We start from the raw sequence: 22,932 nt of genomic DNA on the forward strand, positions 1-22,932 counted from the left end.
CTCAAAATTTTAGAGCCCACCACCCTTCTCCATTTAGACAAATAACATTATTTAAAAAAATCTTGTTTTGAAAAACCAGCATTATTCCAGCTTGCTATGCTAATTTACGCAATGTGGACTAAGTATGAGGTTAGATGGACATAATTTGATGTAAATAATAACTAATTGCTCATATATTTTTAATTTTGAGTACTTTGAAAGGGAAAATGCCTCGGAAACGCTAGAAGCATACAAATTTAATGTGAAATTCCTAGCTCATGATTACTTCTATTTGTGTGGCCGAGTTCCCCTCCTGCACTGATATGTATGTTTTTTTAAAATTCTCATCCCCCAGCAGAACATGGTGCATTCCGTGCTAAATTTGAGCTTTGCTTGAGTCTATATATAGCATTGTATGTGCACCAGTCATAAGATATAATCTCGCACCTTAAAACTCTATTAATCTAATGCAATTGTTTGTGATATGACCTCAAACTCCTAGAGTGAAAATTTCAATGCTAGGTGTACAAAGCCAGGGGAGGATACAGGGGGGGTGGATATCCACCCCTTCCCCCTTTTTGAGCAAAAAAATATTGAAAAGTCACTTTGTTTGAAGAAAATAAATGTCTGAGGGGCGGGAGTTACTGTCCAATTTCCTTCATTTGCTTGACTTCGCTGACGCAACAAATCCGATTTCCGCGTGAAGTATTGTAAGATCTATCAGGGAAGTGCGAAGGGGTGGAATCGCAACTGAATACATTAACGGCGCGAATGGCGCGCTCTGATTAGCTACATCTGTTTCATATGTTTGTTTAACGCCTTTCCCATGAGACCGGCTTCCATGAGCAATCACAAACTCTACTGAATATAGCGAATACGTACGTTTAGGTAGTGACCTACCAAGAACCACTTGATCAGTTATATGCCGTCTATCCGGCCATTATCCAACCCCCATTTTGAAATCCTGGATCCGCCCCTGAAAACACTTCCACAAATAAGTCAATGGTCTCGGGGTGGCAGCGAGCCAGTGCACCCCATCGTTTTGGACATGTGCCTTTGTGATCATCCTTCAATACGCACCGAGTTGGTGTGTGCAAAAAGGCTTTCTTGGCGTCAAAAGTCGACCTAAAATATTAATTTGTCTATAAGGGAACACACTTGTTGACATATCAGCTGTAGTTTTTTATTGTTATTTTTTAAATAATAATTATTATTGTTTAATTTGTTACTGTAAACTCATCGCATTAAATGAACATTTCATCAGAATAGAGAAAAAACGCCATGAAGTTCTTTATGTCTGTGGTGCTTACTCTCTATACAGAACTACGGCCACTGTGTTCTGAAGATGAACTTTCATTGGTGACGTCACAAAGTTTCAGAGTAATACCTAGATTTGATTGTTAACGTCGAACGCCACGCGCGCCAATTAGATCCGCTGCTGGAACACAAGAATTCCATTTTAGGACGACTGTTCTGATCAGAGAATGGCTCACGGTTGTTAAAACTTTTTCTTCGTTTCACGTTACCTGGCATGATGTAGATTTAGCGGCTAGGTGCTTGTGTGGACAAGAACGCCGGTTTTTTTGCCGGTATATTTGGCAACGACGGAGCCAAATTATGAAGCTAACGGTCAGCGATGCCGTGTACAACTACAGGTTTGTCAACAATCTGTGGAATGCTGCCTCAGAGGGAGATCTTAGGTGTCAGGTAAAGACGGAAATGACTAAACTATAAGGCTTTTATTTTGAGCGCCGAGGTATGTAGTGAATTTGTGAGTTCCTCGACATTGAACTATTCACGGCACATTGTACAGCGTGTAGCGACTATTTCTGTCTTTCCTTGATTTTTTTTTAGATTCTGAGTACCTTTGTCGCTGATAAAACTGCATGATTAAAAGAAACTATATACATTTTTATAAATATTTTTATAACAAAGCGTATCGCGAATAACAAAATAAACACATTCTTGTATAAACACATTCTTAATAGCCATATTCTTATACGCCACATTATATTATAGGAAAAACTCACCACTCCAATTGTTGGTCACGTGATTAGCCCATTTGCCCCACAGCCGTGTCACGTGACAGAGGCCTGGGGCCCAAGGCAGCCGTATCAGGCTCTGTTCTACCGGCCGTCAGATCACAGTAAGTATTAAAGCCACATTGTCATCAGTTTACTTCCGGTCGATTACGTAAGAATCTCCGATGATTTTTAACGGAAAACACGAAAAATATTTTAAAATATAGAAAGCAGTGTGTCTATTGGAAGTTTCCTTGAGGATGTGACTGCTAATAAAGGGCGGATGGCATGTTAAATATTTCTGATTTGAATAGGTTTTTTTTTGTCTTTTAACGGTTGAGGTTTTCGTCGGACCTCCGGAAGTAAACTGGTGACAATGCGGCTTTAAGGCTGATTTTAGACAACGCGATTTAGTCGTATGCGACTTGCCCGCAACTCCTGTACAACCCGAGCCGTAGAGTGTATATCAGACTACGACTCCGCTAGGACGTTCGAATTAGAAAAAGCATAGTGTGTTCAGGGCTAAGACATGTAGTAGGCAGGTCGCATACGACTTAATTGTGCTGTCTAAACCACGGGCAAACCAGACGAAATGTTCGTGTATCGAATATTTTCTTTAATTTGTTCACAGAATATATCTGTAATAAAGCTAAGTTCAAACGTCGTATTATCCATGAGCCGTATTCAATGCAAATGCCTGCAAATGAATCGAGTCGATTGTTTCATCTTCATTTGCATGCATTTTCATTGAATACGGCTCATGGATAATTCGACGTTTGAACTTAGCCTAAGTCGCTAATGTCTTGTACCACGAGAACGCACACAGGACATATGAAAGACTCATTTCCTTGAAGAGGGTAGTGGAAAAGACTGTACCAATATTTGATAACTAACGGGTCGGTATTCGATAATAATAGAGCTACCCAATTAAAAATTCTTTAGGGAAAAAAATCGAGCAAACAATCCCTTGGAAAAATGGCACAGTGACATTCAAAAGAAGAAGGAATTTTTCTAAGCAATACAAATGGCGGCGAAAAAGTAACAAACAGAAAAAAAAGGTCACCTACCTCTGTCGTATATATATAAATAGGCCCGTAGCATACATGTAGCTACTGCAGCAAGTATTTACAACTGGAATGTTATCATATATCTCTAGGTTATTTCTTAGTATAATCACACTAGTATGATTATACTACAGTATTGATGAACGGTAGACTCCCAAGGATTAAAAAAAAGAAAAAAAAGGGGAGGACTCGAACCCATGGCCTTTTGCAAACCACGAACTCCGACCACCGACCTAAACAACTTAGCCACGAAGCCAACACCATAAAATATGGATTCTAAAAATAATCTTATTAGTATTTGTATTGAACTGTTCGAAAAGACACTTCGAGCATGTCGAATTCCAGTTACTTCTTCTTTCACAAAGATGAAATACCTGCTACAATTGATCACATAACTGTTGTACAATATGTATTTTGCATAATAATATAAAAAGTGCAAAATCATCATTCGATAAGTAAATTTGCGGAGGCAAGTTTTTGTACGAAATAATATGTTTGAACCTATAGATAACCTCAATAAAGCGCATGCGCAGTAGCTACAAAAATGGCCTGTCTGCAGGGTGTCGGGGTCGGGTTGCACGGTGGGGTTCTCAGGGGTGTCCGAAAACGGTCCCTACCCAACTAGGTAGCGATTGTCCGCCCTAGGTTCCTTTTGTGAACTGTAAAAATACCCAACAGTGTGATTGTTGAGACGTGCCCCGTGTCGTTTCGGGCTGGTGGATGTTGTGGGGGTTTGGGTGTGCCACACCACCAGTATCATCCTGGGGGGGGGCATAAGTGCGTCGTAGTGCGTAAGCGGCGTTGGGCTGTCTTGAAGAGATTGAGGGCGGCTCAAAACAAAATCTAGATACATCTCTAGGGTTATCAGGACGCTTTCTGAATTAGGGAACGAACATATGATACAGCCTCCCCCCCCCCCCCCCGAAAAAAGATTTGTTTTGAAACAACCTTGTTATGATTACCCCGATATTGCCATAGTTCGTATCACCTCTCTCCTTACACTTCCCTGGTATAACAAGGATGCTCTGAAAAAAAATATTTCGCATGATATAGAACGAAAAACTCCAACAGTCGAGAAATGTGACGCAGCTGTGGCGTGAAGCATGGGGGGCGTAAATTCGGCATAAAGTATTTATAAAAAAAAAATGATATTGAGGATATTTGTTATGGCTGATTTTGAAATCCTATCGTTGGTTTAACCATATCTGAAAAAATACCACGAACTCCTTCTTTTATACGAACGGTCCGATATTTCCGATATTGTTGCCCCTTCTTCGCATAAACATGACGTCCTTGATATGGGCTCTTTTACACTTAAAACAAAAGAGAAAGACAAAAGAATCATTGGATTTGTCTCGTGTGGATGATTTGTAAAGCTCTTTCAATGAAAACAAAAAACACTTTTCTAAAGAGTCATGACCTGATGTTGTTTCCATGGTAACTGTATAAACTTGCGCGCCTAAAAGACTTCGTGTTGCGAAGTGTACTATTGAAGGAAGGAAGAGATGATCAAATTCCAAGCAAACTACTCAACATCTCATTACAAGCAATGTGAGTTTAAGAGCCGAGTTAAATCGGATTTAATGTATAAGTAATTTGGAATTCGTTTTCTAAAGCGAGGAATCATAACAATAACCGAGTTTTTAATTCCTCGGAAGGGTTGTTACGCTTCATATCATTTACGAACCCGAAGATGTCTTTCGATCGTGTAAAAAGCTCGTGAAAACTGTTGAAAATCCTTTGTGATGCATTCCATCATGCTCGCTACACGATTTTCTTGTGAGCATTACACTTATAAAATGAATTTTTGAGCATCCCCTAGTGTTTACATGACAATGACTCCATATGTTTTTATCTATTTTTAGAGACTTGAAAAGTCAAAGCTCTGTCTTTCGAGAGGATTTCATCTCATGTTATATATGTGAAAAATGCGTTGAAAACTTGATTGTCCATAGGATTATGGCGGCTGAAATGCTCAATCAGTTTCTTTGTCGTTTTAGACTGTGTATAAACATGCTTCAAGAAAAGTAAATATTTAATTTTTCCCTGTTAATGAAATATAAAAATGTCTCGTTTATTTGACATTACTCAGCTTTAAGACTGCAGGAATTCATTTTTTCTATTAGTCGTCTTTTAAGTTTCGACAGGGCGATGATTTTTATTGGTCACCCTGACAGCTTTTTCAAAACGTGTCGTTCTTGCTGCTAGGATGCCATTTGAGTGCTCTTTATATTGCTTTACAAGGCCATAGCAACAACAAGCGGGACAATTACCTAAGCTTCAACACTATTCTTTTTTTATCTCCTTCTTAAAATACTAACACTATAATTTTCACAGTTTGAATAATTATAGACAAAAAACTTGCTTGCGCTTGCCTGTAAAGCTGTAAATAATGCATGCTTCACACATTGAAACTGGACCAACAAATCATCATGGGAAATCACAATGGTTTGTTCGCGGCAAAGTACAAGGGGGTGCTGAAGGGCGGAGCTTTCAGTACGGCTCCTCGGCAAACCCTGCAAAGAGGGGTAAGATTTTTGCACCTCCCTCTTTGACCCCCTCCACCAGCAATTGACCACTTAGTGAAGCAGGAAAAAACATCATTTTTGCAAGATGAGCACTATAATTTTAAATTGTCACCTGAATATAAAGCACTGTTAAGCACATCGCACTGGTAAAACTGCATATATTCAATTATTGGGCACTATATTCAATATTTTCAAATATAGTTATCAATAATTAACTGAGATTGTTTTGCAGCTATGGAAGCCCCTAAGACAGATCCACTGAATCAGAACCTTGGCTCAGAGTATTCCCCAAGGTTTCATCTGCAGAATACTCACGAGAAAGGCTACGAGACAACAGTCTTGTCTAGCTTTGACAAGAACCTTGAACAGAGTCGCCATCATCGCAGGCAACACTTCAAAGCTGGCACAGTAAGTGAGATATGTTATAGAAAATACAATTTAGAGACAGTAGTTAGATAGTCTGTAAGAAAACATCTATAACATAAGACCTCGAGAAAAACTGGGCCTGCACCACTGTGTCTGCTAGGAGTAAGCCTTGAAAACTAGAGTATTTCATGAAAGGTGATACCATAATTATTAACTGTGCTGCCGGTGCATAGATTAAGGGCAGGGCACAAGGTGTGTGCACATCCCACCACTGAAGAAAAATATGTCATTATATTTCTTATTAAACAAAATATAGCCAAATCTTATTGACTTTGGTCTATGATAACTATGACTGCCCCCCTCCCAGCAAATCCTGCAGTGGCGTAGCCAGGATTTTTAACAGGAGGGGGCCCAAAAGGACTTTTCAAGGCATTTTCTCCTGTGTTTAAGATAATGTCTTATACATTTACTGTATTTCTGGCTGCTAGAAGGGCGGGCCCAGGCCCCCTTGGCCACCCCCCTGGCTACGCCCCTGGCACTCATGAAGTAAGTAAAAAAGCAAAATGCTTTCAGGTACCTGGTGGCTCCACATCCAATAAGATGATTTATGGTACAAATGAGATGCTACATCAGGAAAATCAGCGAAGAGTGAAGCAACAACAAGAGAAAGCTGATGGATTCCTGTTTGGCACTGATGCCGCCACTAATGTTGGGAAGCAGCAGGAGAAAAGAAAGCCAAATAATGCTTTGTATCTGGAAAACCGAACGTATGAAAGAAAAATCAAAGTTGTTTTGCATTCTGATATTTGGTTAAATGTTTATGTAACATGTACTGTATTCCTGTTCCATTTAGGGAACTAGACTTCCAAAGAAACAAAAAGTTGGCAAATGAACAAGGTTAGTTACTATTTAGATGCTGTATGTGATATGTGGTGGTTTGGTGATATTTCGTAGATATACAGTGTGTTCTAAGATATAATTTTGCACCATCTAACATTTGTGATTTTTATTGTCATTGCTCTGCTCAAAAGTTCATAATACTTTCTAATTTCTGTGTTTTTATAATTTTATATTTTTCAATCAATGCAATTTTAGTTTGAAAAGCATAAAATTGAGTGAATGTTAAAATATGCACTGGCATATGGTCACACAATAACTGAAAATTGAGCTGCAAAGATGCCAAAAAATAAGTTTAATTGATTGGTGTTTGCTAGTTTTCAGTTCATCAAATGTTGTTGCTGTGTTCATAATTTAAATTTGACATTTTTTTGCTATTTTATATTTAGATGAGTTCATGGAAAAACACATTCAGGAGAAACGTCGCCAGAGGATGCGAGAGCAAGAAGAGAAGAAGAAGGTAAAGATTTGTAATAATCATTTTGTCAAATTGGTTTGCAAATTGCTGATGTCAGTAATGGTAATTCTTTAATCTTGAATACTTGCCAACATTCTTGTGGGTTTCTCTCCCTTAAAATATTTTCTACACAACTTTCTCTATCTTGTTATAGAGTGGAGTAGAGTGGAGTATCCTGTCATAGATGAGCACTCTCTTCCCCATTATCCCACCCCTATACATACAAACATGCCCCCTTCTTGTCCATGCCCCACCCAAGCACGTAGCCAGGGGGTATGGGAGGTTCAGAAGAACCACCTTACACCACTGCGAGCTAGGATGAGCTACCTAAGTGAAAATGGTCCGCTAAATGCGTAAACAAACTCCCCCGCTCAAAATCCTGGCTACGGGCCTGCCCCCCTATACTGTATATACCCCCTTATGCCCCACCTCATACATGCTCCCACTCCCTACACATGCTCTCACTCCCTACACATGCTCTCACTCCCTACACATGTTCTCACTCCCTACACATGTTCCCTCATGCTACTCCCATACTTGTCCTTCACTCCTCACCCTCAATTCTCACAAATCTTCGTTGGCTTGTGCCACTGCTACTTCCTTTCGACGAATAAAAACTTGCTAAATGTTATACATGCGTCTTTTCCACCTAGACCATACGCATGTTCTTTTTCTTTTATTTAAAGGATTTGGAGATGTTGAAGAACCTCAATCCTTGGGGAAGACCCGGCCATGGCGCACCTATGGTAACAAAATCGGATGCCTATATAAAACATACATTTTGATTTTTGATATGTTTTTTTCTGATTGAGGTCATCTTTTGCAGTTTGCGCCCACAGAACAACCAGCTGCCAAGAGAACAAAGGCTGTGAATGAGCTAGTAGGCGAGGTACAGAAGATTAGACTGGTGGCGCCTGTTTCTACAATATATTAAAAATTATAAAGAAATGACCAGTAGGGGCTGTGCCGCCCCCTTTATTTTCCTTTTTTTCATATCGGGCCTCCCTATATTTCTAGGCTTTTTACGGCTCTGCCATTTGATGAATGAAAGGTCGGTAGTAAAATTCCCCAAATTTAGCTAACGGTTGTAAGTTTTATTTCCCTGCTAGCAGAGGCCTCTTCTCTGTATTTCGACAGAGAAAAGAGGCCTCTGCTAGCAGGGAAAAGTTTTATGAAAGTCAAACATGAAACAAACGTCAAACATCTTAGCTATGTAATCTTGTCCATCGTCTTATGTTTTCGTAGCACTATCAACCACTGGGAGGTGACGCAGGAGGCGGTAATGTCAACCGTACAGCATCAGGGAAACCCCAGCCGACTTACAAAATAGATCCTGAACTCCGCTTCCAGAAATACAGTGATAAGAAAAACGTGGAGCCTCAACTGGTACGGAAGTTACTTCATTACCTCTCGGTTCCCTTGCCTCCCCTAGGTTCCAAATATGTAATTTGGGGGTCTTTTACTCAGGGGGTAAATCCCCCGTTTTTTTCTTCATATAAAGCACCGTAATTTGGCCAATTTTCCAGGGAGTGGCCATCCTGGGATACGAGGTCGGGCCTATGAGAGTATTTCCTCGTTGCGGGTGGGGGAAGGTGGTATAGACGGTTTGGTGGAATTTATACATTCCGCATCGTTGTTTTCTTTTATCCACATAAAAAAAAAACAATACAAGAAAGAGAGAGAAACCCTTTTCACCACCTAACCATTCCAGTCATTCTATTAAAAATATTGTTGAACCTCCAAATAAATGCTGCATAACTTATGTCATTGTTAGAAGAGAAATCTCTTGACCTTCAAATTTCATTTGTCACTTGTCCCTTCACAGAGATATCGTAAGGACATACACTACGGGAAAGAGCTTGGTAAGTAAAGTACACAGGGACTTTTATTGCACTTATATTTTAAGGAATCCGCTGAATAAAAGCGCAGCTAAATAGCGATAAAATGGGCACACGAATGGGCATCACACTACAGTTACGGAAAAGTTATTTTAATTTATCATAAAAAAATTAAGATATTGCACGTTCTGATTATAAGTCTCATGTCATCAACTGATTTCCTCGATTATTCTCCCAAAAAACACCGAGGTTTTCATAGCGTGATTAATAAGGCACAGATATAATGAATTTTTTTCTTATTTAGTGATTTAACACATACTCTTACACATGGGCGGGTCCAGGAGTGATGTATAAATTATGACAGCATGGTGGTTAATTTTGGGAGAATAGCTACCATACATCTCCCCTCTATCCTGAGTCCGTTACGGTTGCACGAGCTTAACAGCTAAAACTGATATTTCCTTCTAGATTCCCTTTTGGAGGAAGCAAAATCAAGGAAACAGCTACAAAGACGAGACAGCCTCGAAAAGGAGCTTCGCCATGTAAGACTCTTTTAAAAACAAACTAACAGTCAGATATAGCCAGGCGCTCCAAACTACTTTTAATGCCGAAAATGCAGTTACATGGAAATCAGTTTGTCCTAAGCGCTGCCGCGCTAGAAGTATTCTTTCGCAACCATCCTGTTGCTATTAGCAATTTAGAGGAGGGCTTTTCTCAAATTACTTTTTCTTCATGTTTACCTTCATTTTGTTGTTGTCGTTATTGGCAATTATTTTTTCTTTTATTGTAAAGGGTTACACTTGAGTTTGAGCCGTGCTCTTTTCTGTCAACCTTACCTCTATTTCAATATGTGTAATAGTGGTAGAAGCCTTATAAATAAAAAAAAAATAATAATCTGTCGTATCTATCATGAGTAGGCGTGGGCGACCTTACGTTTTTTTTGGAACCACCTTCAACAAAAGAAAGAAGAGAAAGTCGATTATAAGAGAATTTAACCGACCTCTTTAAGACTTGCAGGAATATAATTTTTTTAAATAATCACAATAACAAAGGTGTGGCCGACAAGGTGCTTTGTACAAATCTGAAATTTTAAACCCCGATTCGCCGATATCTTTAATTTTTTGTATTTTTGTATTATTATCGTTTGCTTCAGATAAGTCATGATCTGATGTTTGAAATACTATTAACGTTTACTCAGATAAGTCACGATCCATTTGGGAAGCAAGGCGGCGGAGCACCTCTGAAAAACCGAAAAGGTTGGTAGCTGCTAGCCGGCTTTTCAGTGGGTTAATTCGGAATTTTTTTTTTTTTTTTTTTTGGGGGGGGGGGTCCTGGAATTCCTTTGGCGAGCAAAAAGCGTCGTTGTTAATGACGTTAACTTTTGATTCGTCGCTATTTTTGTCGGCGTTATTGCTTTCGTTGTTGTTATAACTGTTGTGGTAGTTATTGCTGTCGTCATCGTTATTGTTGCCATCGTCAGTGATGTCTTTGTAGTTGTTTTCGTCGTCGTCGTTGTTTTGTCCTCGTCGTTGTTTATGTTGATGGCAAACCAGTTTCGCCTGGTTGTTTTGCATTCTTTGCATCAGCTTGCAGTCTCCTGTGTATGTCCTTTCTATGAAGACCTCATTTTGTTCATTACAATGCGTATTTTATGTTGAAGGCGAGTTGCAAGCTGTGTTCCCAACAACACTCTCGAAAGACATTCAAGAATTACGTCAAGTAGAGCCAAGACATTCGCATGCGTACAATGGTAAGGCCTAAGGGCATTTGCACTGGCACTACATTCGTGCCAGGCCTTTAGACAAGGGATATGGGGAGGGGTCAGGCTTACATTAACTTTTGGAGTAGGCGGTGGAGATTGATAAGTATGTGGTGGAAAAGTTATTTCATGTTTTTAGCTCAAATAAAACTTAAGTCGACTTTTTAAAAAAAGTAGCCGGCGCTCGGTGGGAAAATGGCTGGCGCTTCCGCCGGCCGCCGGGGCCTAATGAAACCATTTGAGAGGTGATAGTTGCTAATACTTGTTCCACCGGCCGCTGGGGTCTAATGAAACCACTTGGGAGGTGATAGTTGCTCATACTTGCTTCCGCCGGCCGCCGGGGCCTAATGAAACCACTTGGGAGGTGATAGTTGCTAATACTTGCTTCCGCCGGCCGCCGGGGCCTAATGAAACCACTTGGGAGGTGATAGTTGCTCATACTTGCTTCCGCCGGGGCCTAATGAAACCATTTGAGAGGTGATAGTTGCTAATACTTGCTTCCGCCTGCCGCCGGGGCCTAATGAAACCACTTGGGAGGTGATAGTTGCTAATACTTGCTTCCGCCGGGGCCTAATGAAACCACTTGGGGGATGATAGTTGCTAATACTTGCTTGCCGCCGGGGCCTAATGAAACAACTTGGGAGATGATAGTTGCTCATACTTGCTTCCTCCGGCCGCCGGGGCCTAATAAAACCACTTGGGAGGTGATAGTTGCTAATACTTGCTTCCTCCGGCCGCCGGGGCCTAATGAAACCATTTGGGAGGTGATAGTTGCTAATACTTGCTTCCGCTGGCCGCCGGTGCCTAATGAAACCATTTGAGAGGTGATAGTTGCTAATACTTGCTTTCGCCGGCCGCCGGGGCCTAATAAAACCACATGGTAGGTGATAGTTGCTCATACTTGCTTCCGCTGGCCGCCGGGGCCTAATGAAACCACTTGGGAGGTGATAGTTGCTAATACTTGCTTCCGCCGGCCGCAGGGGCCTAATGAAACCACTTGGGAGGTGATAGTTGCTAATACTTGCTTCCGCCGGCCGCCGGGGCCTAATGAAACCACTTGGGAGGCGATAGTTGCTCATACTTGCCTCCGCCGGCCGCCGGGGCCTAATGAAACCACTTGGGAGGTGATAGTTGCTAATACTTGCTTCCACCGGCCGCTGGGGCCTAATGAAACCACTTGGAAGGTGATAGTTGCTAATACTTGTTCCACCGGCCGCCGGGGTCTAATGAAACCACTTGGGAGGTGATAGTTGCTAATACTTGTTTCCGCCGGCCGCCGGGGCCTAATGAAACCACTTGGGAGGTGATAGTTGCTAATACTTGCTTCCGCCGGGGCCTAATGAAACCACTTGGGAGGTGATAGTTGCTAATACTTGCTTTCGCCGGCCGCCGGGGCCTAATGAAACCACTTGGGAGGTGATAGTTGCTCATACTTGCTTCCGCCGGCCGCCGGGGCCTAATGAAACCACTTGGGAGGTGATAGTTGCTAATACTTGTTCCACCGGCCGCCGGGGCCTAATGAAACCACTTGGGAGGTGATAGTTGCTCATACTTGCTTTAATGGGAGAAGGGGAGTATATTATTTTGGCCTAAAAAAGTTATGCACACTTTAGCTTTTTTAATTTGATTTTATAAAGTGGCTTTAAACTTTCCACACATGTATTTTTTATTCTTATTAATATGTGTTATATTCTTCTTTTACAGCTACAAATCAGGAAGATTTCGTAAGTATTAAGAAAGTATTTGCTTAACCTTTTCAACATACCCCGAATGTGGAATAAGGTTAAAAGATATGAGGTAAAACGCATGAACTACAGGATTGCATTGCGTGCCTATTTGTTCACTTAATTCGCCGCTTTCTTCTATGCGTTATTTTAGGGGAATTATGACCCTTGGGGTAAAGGTTACGGAGTCCCACGGCGAGACGAGAGGGGTCGATTAATCCGCCAGAACCACAAAGACAACAATGATAACTTGGTAAGCTGAAGAATCAGGCCGCCATTTTATCCTATCAAATTCTAGGCTGCTACGCAGTCGTTCCAACCTCAAGAGCAGACACAAAACGAGTATGATGTGTCAGCGTTGTATAGACCGTTGTATTATGAAATGAAAACAAGCAAAGTATTGGTGAAGTATGACTCTCATTTGCACACTTAGGACGCGTACAGTGGGTGTGGATGTGAGGGGGACTCTCCATACATGTAGACGGAGGCAATCGTCTTTTAGGGCATAACATTCACCCTACAACTGCCTTTCCTAGGTGCTATTCTAACATTCTTTAGATTTTCGATACCCCCGACAATCACCCCATCTGTTTTTGTGAGAGTCCCCCCTATGGGGTTTCAGCGAACTGCAAAAAAGAGACTACTGGTGCACCTTTTGGTATTTCGAACTTTACGATTGTTGGTTTTCCAGGAAGGTGTCTGGATACCCATCGGTATTTAAACACTATAATTGTTTGTGTTTCTAGGATGGTGTTGGTAAATGCATTTGAAACCTTTATTCTTTTTCTAGGATGGTGTTAGGATACCTATCGGTATTTAATCACTATAATTGTTTGTGTTTCTAGGATGGTGTTGGGATACCCATCGGTATTTAATCACTATAATTGTTTGTGTTTCTAGGATGGTGTTGGGATACCCATCGGTATTTAATAAATATAATGGTTTGTGTTTCTAGGATGGTGTTGGGATACCCATCGGTATTTAACCACTATAATTGTTTGTGTTTCTAGGATGGTGTTGGGATACCCATTGGTATTTAATCACTATAATTGTTTGTGTTTCTAGGATGGTGTTGGTATATGCATTTGAAACCTTTAATTATTGTTTTTCTAGGATGGTGTTGGGATACCTATCGGTATTTAATCACTATAATTGTTTGTTTTTCTAGGATGGTGTTGGGATACCTATCGGTATTTAATCACTATAATTGTTTGTGTTTCTAGGATGGTGTTGGGATACTTATCGGACGGCCCGGCTGTGGAGCTCCCCTCAAAGATGACAAAGGCAGAGTCCAAGCGAGGAAGGCACAGACGCTCACTAAAACAGCAAGCGGACGTAAGAACAGGTTTTACCGATTTTAAACCCGATCAGCACAACACGATTCGTGAATGATCGTAAAGACAATATCCACGCGAATCGCAACACGAGAGACTAGAATGTAAAGAAGCGGCGGGTTTTCACGTAGAAGCGTGACGGTGTCACGTAACGCCATATGTTACCGCATGAACCACGCAACTAAGTGTACCAACACGAAAGACTAAAGAGTTTTTCATTTGCTTTTTGCTCCCTCATCACTATTCTATTGGTCCGGCCCTAATAGAAAGGTAGAGTGTCACGCAACACCCTGTCGGTTTTACGTTGACCACGCAACTGTTTGTAACGCAACAAATGACAGCTAAGTACAATCCAGCAATTGATTGTCACGCAATATTTTCCAGAGACCTTACCGCGAGAGTTCAGCCCTAAAGGCGTTGAGTGCTATAACCCATTCGGCCGACCAGGGGCAGGAGCCCCCGTGAGGGGTGCTGACGGGACGGTGAAGACACATATCATGGGAAAAGTGGAGAAAGACGCCGTTGTCTTGGTATGTGTACTATGGTATGTGAAGTACCAAATTTAATCGTTGAAAATGCTAAAATGGTTTGATTTAATCCAATGCAAATGGATTCGTATACTAGCTCTAAACCCTGCTAGGATGACAAAATGATGTCTGACAGAGCATCCTTTTAAGCAATTTTAATTGCTTAAAAGGAGGGGAGTTGTGATAAATTGTAGGCGCTGTGTAAAAAAGGTTATCCTAAAAATTCTAGATTCTTTTTCCATCCTTAGATCACAGAAACGAGCCGGAAATGAACCATATAACATTTGCAAGCTGTTAATATTTTGTGTTGACAGAACGATCCCAGCCCTCGAACTGACCCAGCAACGAAACACGAATACTTACAAACCCTACGTGAGTATCAGTGTAAACGTAATGTGTCAACGAATAAAGTTTGTGATATTCTATACCACCAGCACAACCATCAACACCATCACAATCACCATCACTACCACTATCATCGCCATCACCATTATTACCAGCTCCATCATCATTAATACACCACTATCACCATCACCAGCGCCATCATCATCAATACACCACTACCACAATCATCATCATCATCATCATCAATACACCACTATCACCATCATCATCACCACCATCATCATCATCAATACACCAGTATCACCATCATCATCACCACCATCATCATCAATACACCAGTATCACCATCATCATCACCACCATCATCATCAATACACCAGTATCACCATCATCATCACCACCATCATCATCATCAATACACCACTATCACCATCATCATCATCATCATCAATACACCACTATCACCATCATCATCATCATCATCATCAATACACCACTACCACCATCATCATCACCACCATCATCATCAATACACCAGTATCACCACCATCATCATCATCATCAATACACCACTATCACCATCATCATCATCATCATCAATACACCACTACCACCATCATCATCACCACCATCATCATCAATACACCACTATCACCATCATCATCATCATCATCAATACACCACTATCACCATCATCATCATCATCATCAATACACCACTACCACCATCATCACCACCACCATCATCATCAATACACCACCATCATCATCATCAATACACCACTATCACCATCATCAATACACCACCATCATCATCAATACACCACTACCACCATCATCATCAATACACCACTATCACCATCATCAATACACCACCATCATCATCATCAATACACCACCATCATCACCACCATCATCATCAATACACCACTATCATCATCATCAATACACCACCATCATCATCATCATCAATACACCACTATCACCATCATCAATGCACCACCATCATCATCATCAATAAACCACTACCACCATCATCATCACCACCATCATCATCAATACACCACTATCACCATCATCATCACCACCATCATCATCAATACACCAGTATCACCACCATCATCATCAATACACCACTATCACCACCATCATCACCACCACCATCATCATCAATACACCACCATCATCATCATCAATACACCACTATCACCATCATCAATACACCACCGTCATCATCATCAATACACCACTATCACCATCATCATCACCACCATCATCATCAATACACCACTATCACCATCATCACCACCACCACCATCATCATCAATACACCACCATCATCATCATCAATACACCACTATCACCATCATCAATACACCACCGTCATCATCATCAATACACCACTATCACCATCATCATCAATACACCACTATCACCACCATCATCACCACCATCATCACCACCATCATCATCAATACACCAGTATCACCATCATCATCAATACACCAGTATCACCATCATCATCAATACACCACTATCACCATCATCAACAATACACCACTATCACCACCATCATCACCACCATCATCACCACCATCATCATCAATACACCACTATCACCACCATCATCATCAATACACCAGTATCACCATCATCATCACCACCATCATCATCAATACACCAGTATCACCATCATCATCACCACCATCATCATCAATACACCAGTATCACCATCATCATCACCACCATCATCATCATCAATACACCACTATCACCATCATCACCACCACCACCATCATCATCAATACACCACCATCATCATCATCAATACACCACTATCACCATCATCAATACACCACCGTCATCATCATCAATACACCACTATCACCATCATCATCAATACACCACTATCACCACCATCATCACCACCATCATCACCACCATCATCATCAATACACCAGTATCACCACCATCATCACCACCATCATCATCAATACACCACTATCACCACCATCATCATCAATACACCAGTATCACCATCATCATCACCACCATCATCATCAATACACCAGTATCACCATCATCATCACCACCATCATCATCAATACACCAGTATCACCACCATCATCATCATCAATACACCACTATCACCATCATCATCATCATCATCAATACACCACTATCACCATCATCATCATCATCATCAATACACCACTACCACCATCATCATCACCACCATCATCATCAATACACCACTATCACCATCATCATCATCATCATCATCAATACACCACTATCACCATCATCATCATCATCATCAATACACCACTACCACCATCATCACCACCACCATCATCATCAATACACCAGTATCACCACCATCATCACCACCATCATCATCAATACACCACCATCATCATCATCAATACACCACTATCACCATCATCAATACACCACCATCATCATCAATACACCACTACCACCATCATCATCAATACACCACTATCACCATCATCAATACACCACCATCATCATCATCAATACACCACCATCATCACCACCATCATCATCAATACACCACTACCACCATCATCACCACCACCACCATCATATATACACCAGTATCACCATCATCATCACCACCATCATCATCAATACACCAGTATCACCATCATCATCACCACCATCATCATCATCAATACACCACTATCACCATCATCATCATCATCATCAATACACCACTATCACCATCATCATCACCACCATCATCATCAATACACCACTATCACCATCATCATCACCACCATCAGTCTCATCACCATCATTTCCATAAGTGCGCCTATAGAGAACGATAATATTATCGCTCTCTATTCATAGAAACCCTGTGTTTTATATTTAGAGTATTTTTTTCTTTTTTTACCTTGATCATGTTTTGGATTACTCCTGTGCAGGCAATATGACAGAAGAAGCGCGCGAGCAGAGAAAAGCAGAGAAAGAAGAACTCAAAACGGTATACCTTGTGAACATTAAAGATACAGAGAGGGGGTTTGGGGCAAAGGGGGCTTGACTGAATGACAATTCGGGGGGGGGGGTGTTCGCTGTATTAGAAGCAAAAGAGTAAGCAACAGAGTATGAGATTATACAATAGAGAGTAAGGAATTAAGAACAAGTCGAGCGAATGAGGCATAGAAGACTAAATGGATTGTTCTCTTTGCTATTCAGGATGGAGCCGATGTCGCGGCGTGGTTACGTAAAGGTGTGATAGGGCAACCCCAATACGACCCAGTGACTGGTGAAATAGTCGCGTCACACAAACACACATCAGATATCACGCAACAGGTACATATGCGTGACTCTTTATTGATAATTTTTTTTTAAGAGAAAAAGAGTAACGCATCCAAGTAAACGATATCTCGAACAGGGATATTGCATATCATACACTGGCATTCGATTATGGCAAATTCTAGGATAGCCAATCACTCCGTAGAAATTCTAGCACAAAAACTGCTCAGGAGTTCTCTGATAAATCATCACTGCGTAGAAGTTCTAGGATAACTCATCACTGCGTAAAAGTTATAGGATAAGCTATCACTGCGTACTAGAAGTTCTAGGATAAACCATCACTGCGTAGAAGTTCTAGGATAACTCATTACAGCGTGGAAAATCTAGGATAACCCACCACTGCGTAGAATTTCAAGGATAACTCATTACTGCGTAGAAGTTCTAGGATAACTCATCACTGCGTAGAAGTTATAGGATAAGCTATCACTGCGTACTAGAAGTTCTAGGATAACCCATCACTGCGTAGAAGTTCTAGGATAACTCATCACAGCGTGGAAAATCTAGGATAACCCACCACTGCGTAGAATTTCTAGGATAACCCATCACTGCGTGGAAGTTCTAGGAAAACTCATCACTGCGTAGAAGTTCTAGGATAACTCATCACTGCGAAGAAGTTCTAGGATAAGCTATCACTGCGTAGAAGTTCTAGGATAACCCACCACTGCGTAGAAGTTCTAGGATAACCCACCACTGCGTAGAAGTTCTAGGATAACCCATCACTGCGTACTAGAAGTTCTAGGATAACCCATCACTGCGTACTAGAAGTTCTAGGATAACCCATCACTGCGTAGAAGTTCTAGGATAACCCATCACTGCGTGGAAGTTCTCGGATAACCCATCACTGCGTAGAAGTTCTCGGATAACCCACCACTGCGTAGAAGTTCTAGGATAACCCACCACTGCGTAGAAGTTCTAGGATAACCCACCACTGCGTAGAAGTTCTAGGATAACCCATCACTGCGTACTAGAAGTTCTAGGATAACCCATCACTGCGTAGAAGTTCTAGGATAACCCATCACTGCGTACTAGAAGTTCTAGGATAACCCATCACTGCGTAGAAGTTCTAGGATAACCCATCACTGCGTGGAAGTTCTCGGATAACCCATCACTGCGTAGAAGTTCTCGGATAACCCATCACTGCGTAAAAATTCTAGGATAAGACCAGTCACTGCGCAGAAATTTTTAAATTACCCATCGCACTGCATATGGATTCGGGGATACTTGGTCATATCTTAGAGCTCCTGTTAAAACGCTTACAAATGCCCAAAGAGAGGGTACTCATCTATAAAAAAAACCTCTTTGTTAGTGCTGTTGCAAGTAGTTTGACGCGCAGGCCTTTCATTTCCTCAGAAACTCAACATCCGTCGACAAAAGAACGAGCTGAGCCATCAATATCATCAAGATCTAGAGAGGCTCGCGCAAGAACGGGAAAAGGACAAAGTACAAAGAAGGGACCTGGAGCATCGCCACTCAAGAGAGGTTAGGAATACCGTGTATCACAGTGTGTGTTGGGGGAGGGGGGGGGGGGTACTCGGTTATGAATATGGCGAGGGAGGGGGTGGTACGAGAGAGACCAAAATCCTATGCAAAACCTCATGCATACACCTATTTCCAAAAATATTTCACTGTGTCCGGCGACTGGCAAATATGAAATGGCTGTCTATGACCGAAAGATGCTTATGGGTAATAATTATTCGCAAGAATAAAGGTGATAAAGTCTTCAGGGATGCTACAAACTTTAAAGACCTTCAATGGATAATTGTACGATTGATTTGTCTCTGCAGTTTGTAGAAATATATTGTGATCCAATCAAACCAGGAGAACATGATCTCCTGATCAAACATATAAACAGGGGGGGGGAGTCAGAAAGCTACACAAATTGAAGTAACAGTAAGGAATTTGGCGTAAAATTCGTGTTTCTACATGGTGAAATCAGTAAACTTTTTGCCATCAAAATTATCCAAGTAAAAGAAATGTCACAGAACGTACGTATTTCGATGTAATCTTTATTGTGGCTTAAGCAAAAAGAAAAAAAAAAGTAAGAAAGAGAATTCGTATGCATGGGCCTTTTTGAGGCCTAATAAATTCTCATCCACCCTATATTAGTTATTCTCGATCTTCCACGCTATTTGTCCATTAAATTTATTGGTTGCTTAATTTACTACACTGATCGGCAATACAGCTTACAAGAAGGTACCAGAAATTCCTTCGCTGTCATCGCCAAACACATACAGTAGTTGTTTCTTTATAATGAAAAGTTATAAATAAGTTATCCATCTACCAATCTTAGATTTTCTGCGCGATCATTTCGCTTGATTTTCTGGACGTGCGTCGTCTCCATTCTCTTATTCACAGCGATGGTCCTTTTTTTTGCCTTGCTTGATTATGGGTCGAATCTTTTTTTCTTCCTTTTCGCTTCATCCTTTTATTTATTTTTATTTTTTATTTTGTCTATTTATGTTTTTTTTATGTTTTCGCTATCGTTGACTTGTTGGGCTTTTGTGAATGCAACCTAGTTTCATTTTCCTTTTGAGTAGTGCCAAGAGACCATCATGGTCTCTTGGTAGTGCTCATAAATCCTTCTCTTTTCCATCCTTCTCTTCCTCGCCCTCCTTTTTCTCTCCCTTCCCTTCCTCATCCGGCTCGTCATCTCCCTGCGCGTTCTTATCCACCATTGGAAAGGCCTTTCTCTTTCTCTTCTCCGTCGCCGATCTCGTACTTTGGTCGTCATTCTCTCTGATGCTTGGTCTTTGGTCGATGTCTACCACAAAACTATAAAACCGGACGCGCCTTCTTGTTACCCCATCGTCCCTAGTGCCCACGAATGGCAAAGCCTCGAATAGCTGATTTGCCCAAGTCAGGGCATTTTGATTACTTCTATTAGTAGAGGGAGAGCAACTCATTTTGACTTAGATCTACCTCTTTCTGTCCGATCTCCCTTCGGGTACAGTTTGTGCAGGCGACCTGACAAACCATAAGGCGGAATGCACGTCATCTCGTAGCTATCGTCATAAAGTGTTACATAAATTTGAATATTTAGATTCGCTAATAACAAGATGTTAGTAATTCAATGTATACTAAATCACGGGGAGGGGAGATTACAGAGCACAAAAATGACAACCCTCTAAAATAAACGACCCTAAATTCTATACGCCGATTTCAAAACATTGCGTTGAATAATTAATCAATTTCAACATTGAGTTGAATAAGAAGAGTTCTTAACCCTTACAAATAGGACGGAATGACTCAAATATAAACGTCTTTTTGTCACCTGGAATGGGAATTTTCAGGAAGTTTCCTGGGAAGGAGTTTGTGGTAAACAGCGAGGGATGGGTATTGAGGAGATAGTGATAATTACTTCCACAGTTTAATACTCAGGCCCGTACCCCCCCCCCTCCCCCCCCCCCCCACAACGGCCGAAGGCCCACTTTTGGTTCTCAATAGAAGTGCTATTTGTAGACGAAACTAAAAATCATAAGCTAGACCACTCTGATAGTTAGCCAAATCCGACAATAAACGTCCCGTGGAGATACTGCAAAGGCAAAAAAATCCCTTTTTGTTCTTTCGGAGGTGGTTAGATTTTTATCAGAGAACTCCCTCCCTCCCCCTCCCCCCCTGGAAAAATTAGATCCACTTTTTCGGATTTCGCACCCCCCAAGAAAAATCCTGGGTACGGGCCTGATACCTGACAATATGTGATGACTGTCAAATTTACCTTCGAAATTGTTACTTCTCTCTAAGTGAATGCTATAGTAAACATAGGGGGTTCAGAGAATTCGCGACTGACAAACGCGGACGGCAGATAAGGGGACTAAGTGGATGCTTGTTGAGGTGAAGATTTTCTTAGTAATAATGAACAGCGGTTTCTTGTTTTGCAGCATGTTGACACGATGAACAGCATTTGGGGGCGCCCAGGGGCAGGAGCACCGCTGACCAGGGATCATGTCAAATACGCGAGAAAACAAAAAAGTAAGAGGCCTGGCTACTCTAGTTCTTCTCGCCCTCTGGAAAAACATAAAAAGTTTTGGGCTTCAGAGCTATTCGAAAGGGAAATAGAGAAATTAATTACAAATCTGTAGGAAAAACGAAAGTCAACGATGTTGGCAATTGTTGGAATAACCTTAGCGCATTTTTGTTGTTTTCTTCTTTTTTGGAGATTTTTTTTAACGCGAAAATGAATCACTACAAAAATGAATCACTAAAATTTAAACAATTATTATTGGTGTCCGATTTAATACTTAGTTTAATGCTCATTCAAGTACCGAGGGCTTTTTCCATGGTCGCCACGTATTAACGACAAAGCAAAAACAAAATAAGTCGATGTTAATGACGCCACAAACTTATAAGGCTCAACACTTATACGTTATACTCCTATTCCAAAACTTGTAAGCGTTATACTCCTATTCTTATATACTTGTTCTTATTTCAGCTGGCCTTGACCCCATAGACGTGGATAACTTCAGGGATTACTAGCTCTATGACTGTATTCTACCGAGCACTTCAACACCATCATCTTATCGGCATTTTTTTTTACAATGGATTTATTTTATTGATGATAATAAAAGTGAGCACTGCTTTGAATGTCTGTTTATTATTTTTTTGTTAAGGATAAAACCAAAAATGGAGGCGGTGACAGCAAATGTTTTTGGGTGAAATGTAAGGTTCAAGACAAGCATATTTATTTTCCCTCGCATGGCTTTCGTTGAGCTTTAAATTCGGAGATGTGTGTCCGATTCCTACTCCCACCATAAT

General features: G+C 41.1%; 1 protein-coding gene across 5 annotated transcripts; it reads left to right on the forward strand.

The window, feature by feature from the left end:
• The first annotated feature begins 1,404 nt into the window (after positions 1–1,404).
• Positions 1,405–22,761, forward strand: LOC5514059. Of its 5 annotated transcripts, none has more exons than XM_032383683.2 (23): positions 1,405–1,686; positions 1,999–2,125; positions 5,825–6,000; positions 6,532–6,725; positions 6,812–6,855; positions 7,245–7,315; positions 7,999–8,058; positions 8,139–8,201; positions 8,558–8,698; positions 9,138–9,174; positions 9,619–9,692; positions 10,349–10,406; positions 10,811–10,900; positions 12,614–12,633; positions 12,788–12,886; positions 13,857–13,968; positions 14,352–14,497; positions 14,809–14,866; positions 17,790–17,848; positions 18,061–18,177; positions 19,531–19,659; positions 22,059–22,149; positions 22,610–22,761. In XM_032383683.2, the coding sequence occupies exons 1-23, from the start codon at positions 1,597–1,599 to the stop codon at positions 22,651–22,653; spliced, it is 2,100 nt and encodes a 699-aa protein (XP_032239574.2). In that variant the 5' UTR covers positions 1,405–1,596; the 3' UTR covers positions 22,654–22,761. The 5 variants fall into 5 exon arrangements, with proteins under 5 accessions (XP_032239574.2, XP_048579636.1, XP_032239576.2 ...); XM_048723679.1 differs by having other exon boundaries at positions 1,408–1,735; XM_032383684.2 differs by lacking the exons at positions 1,405–1,686; positions 1,999–2,125 and adding exons at positions 4,521–4,615; positions 5,402–5,592.
• The last annotated feature ends 171 nt before the right edge of the window (positions 22,762–22,932 follow it).

Source organism: Nematostella vectensis, chromosome 2 (genome assembly GCF_932526225.1).
Source record: "Nematostella vectensis chromosome 2, jaNemVect1.1, whole genome shotgun sequence".
NCBI classification, from domain to species: Eukaryota; Metazoa; Cnidaria; class Anthozoa; order Actiniaria; family Edwardsiidae; genus Nematostella; species Nematostella vectensis.

Excerpts from the sequence above, each read along its gene's own strand:
- LOC5514059 (XM_032383683.2), top strand. The coding sequence starts at position 1,597 with ATGAAGCTAACGGTCAGCGATGCCGTGTACAACTACAGGTTTGTCAAC. Across the intron at positions 2,126-5,824 it reads CTACCGGCCGTCAGATCACA|CTATGGAAGCCCCTAAGACA; the intron begins GTAAGTATTAAA and ends ATTGTTTTGCAG. Across the intron at positions 6,856-7,244 it reads AAAGTTGGCAAATGAACAAG|ATGAGTTCATGGAAAAACAC; the intron begins GTTAGTTACTAT and ends TTTTATATTTAG.